General features: G+C 42.6%; 1 protein-coding gene across 1 annotated transcript; it reads left to right on the forward strand.

The window, feature by feature from the left end:
* The first annotated feature begins 888 nt into the window (after positions 1 to 888).
* On the forward strand, positions 889 to 1,443 carry LOC147538021 (uncharacterized). Its single transcript, XM_086642930.1, has one exon. The coding sequence runs from the start codon at positions 889 to 891 to the stop codon at positions 1,441 to 1,443; it is 555 nt and encodes a 184-aa protein (XP_086499056.1).
* The last annotated feature ends 356 nt before the right edge of the window (positions 1,444 to 1,799 follow it).

The following is a 1,799-nucleotide window of genomic DNA, read 5'->3' on the forward strand; positions in this document are numbered from 1 at the left end:
TCAGGTTGCTGATTGGCTTTCAAAGCATGGACCTGCTGAAGGGGAGGAGGTCCTTGGTCCAGGAGACATTGGAGAAGAGCTTGAGCAGCTAATTGTGGATGATAGGCTTGATGTTATAAGGATAAGGACTAAATGATGTTTGGTGGTCTTGCTTTTCTCTTGACTCTTAGAATTTTTTTGCATAGGTCTTTTGTTGATTTGTTGAAGTTTTTTTGTTTTTGTTTGAGTAGGGGATTTGTCCCTACTGGTATTGGTTAGTTGGCTGTGGGCCTTTGTTTGTTCTGGGTCTAGCTCCCCTTAGCCTGCTGATCAATGCAAAAAAAAAAAAAAACTTAGTTAGATGGTAGCAAAACCGGAGAGAAAAAGAGCCAAGTGGTGCGATTTTCTAGGGTTTGGTAAAGTTTCCGGCGAGCTTGGAGCGGCAGTTGTTGGTGTTTTTTTTTAGTTTCTCGCCTTGTTTTTTGTTCCGATTGTCTCCTTCATGCCGGCAGCTCCTATTGTGTAGGTTATGTCGGCGGCAAAGGAGACAAAGCCCTTCTTCCTCCTTCTAGTGAGGGAGGCTCTGGTTCTTTTAGAGCTGAGCTCCCCTCAAAACATGAGGGATTTGGTAGGAAGGGATCGGGGTTTGTTGGAGAAGGTAATAGTTCTTCAGGACAACCAGACTGGGCTTCTATTTTTCAGAGAAATGAAAGAGTAGTTAGAAAGAAGATGGAGTTTACACCTCCTGAGGTTGTGAATAATGAAAGGGTTTAAGTGATTTCGACGAAGGAGTTTCATGAGAGTATTAGAGACTGTGAGAACTGGTTGGTTGGAATGTTTATTTGGAGGAGACTCGATTCCATCCTGGTTCGCAACTCTCTGCGTAGGTTATGGAAGCCGAAGGGAGAGATGCATATTACCATCCAAGGTGAGTCTTCGTTTATCATTCGTTTTGACCTAGAAGAGGATAGATGTCGTGTTTCGGAGATGGAGCCGATTTATATAGCTAATAGATTGTTTGTAGTACGTCCATGGAGGATTTTCATTGAGGAAGAGATTGAGGATATAAAGTCTCTGCCTGTTTGGGTTTGTTTACGTAATGTACCTGGTTTTTTATGGAATCACAGAGGACTTTCACAGATTGTTAGTCATATTGGTACTCCAATTATGTTGGATGGTCCAACTGAGAGTAAAGCTCGAATGTCTTTTGCGAGGGTCTTGGTGGAGGTTGGGAAGGAATGTGAATTCCCACAGGTTATTCCTTTACTGGTTGATGGTGTTAGGAGACTGGAAGTGAAGGTGGATTATACATGGAAACCATTGAAATGTTCTGGGTGTGGTTCTTTTGGACATTCCATTGGTAGATGCAGGGTAAATGTTCGACAGAATGCCCCTATGAATGGGAAGATGGCTGATAAGCAGAAGGGAGAGTTAGGGCCAGGAAAAGCAGAAACTACCAAATAATGGGTCATTAGGAGTAAGTTCAATGATAGTGAGATGGATAAGTCTGAAGTTATTGTTTCTCCTACTAAGAATCCTTTAAATACTGCTACTGCTTGTGCTCAGAGTGGGAATTCTTATGAATTACCTTCTGCAAAAAGTTTGGTGGCTACTCGAGCTTTGGTTCAGTCATCTAGTATGGCTGAACTGGCAAAGAGTAAGAGGGATTCTCTAGTGTCCTCAGGTTTTGGATTGCTTGATGAGGTTATGGAGGATAATGTAGGATGGTCAGTTGTTACTAACAAGAGGAATAAGAAATTTGGAACTTCTAAGGGGCTGGCTGCTGCAGCTTCTCTTGATGATAGGGAGCTGAATAAGGC

The sequence above is a fragment of the Eschscholzia californica genome, unplaced genomic scaffold, assembly GCF_041429995.1.
Source record: "Eschscholzia californica isolate CP2 unplaced genomic scaffold, dmEscCali1.0.p SCAF_5, whole genome shotgun sequence".
In the NCBI taxonomy this organism is placed as follows: Eukaryota; Viridiplantae; Streptophyta; class Magnoliopsida; order Ranunculales; family Papaveraceae; genus Eschscholzia; species Eschscholzia californica.

What these genes read in the sequence shown, in the direction of transcription:
- LOC147538021 (XM_086642930.1), top strand. Translation starts at nt 889, where the DNA reads ATGCATATTACCATCCAAGGTGAGTCTTCGTTTATCATTCGTTTTGAC.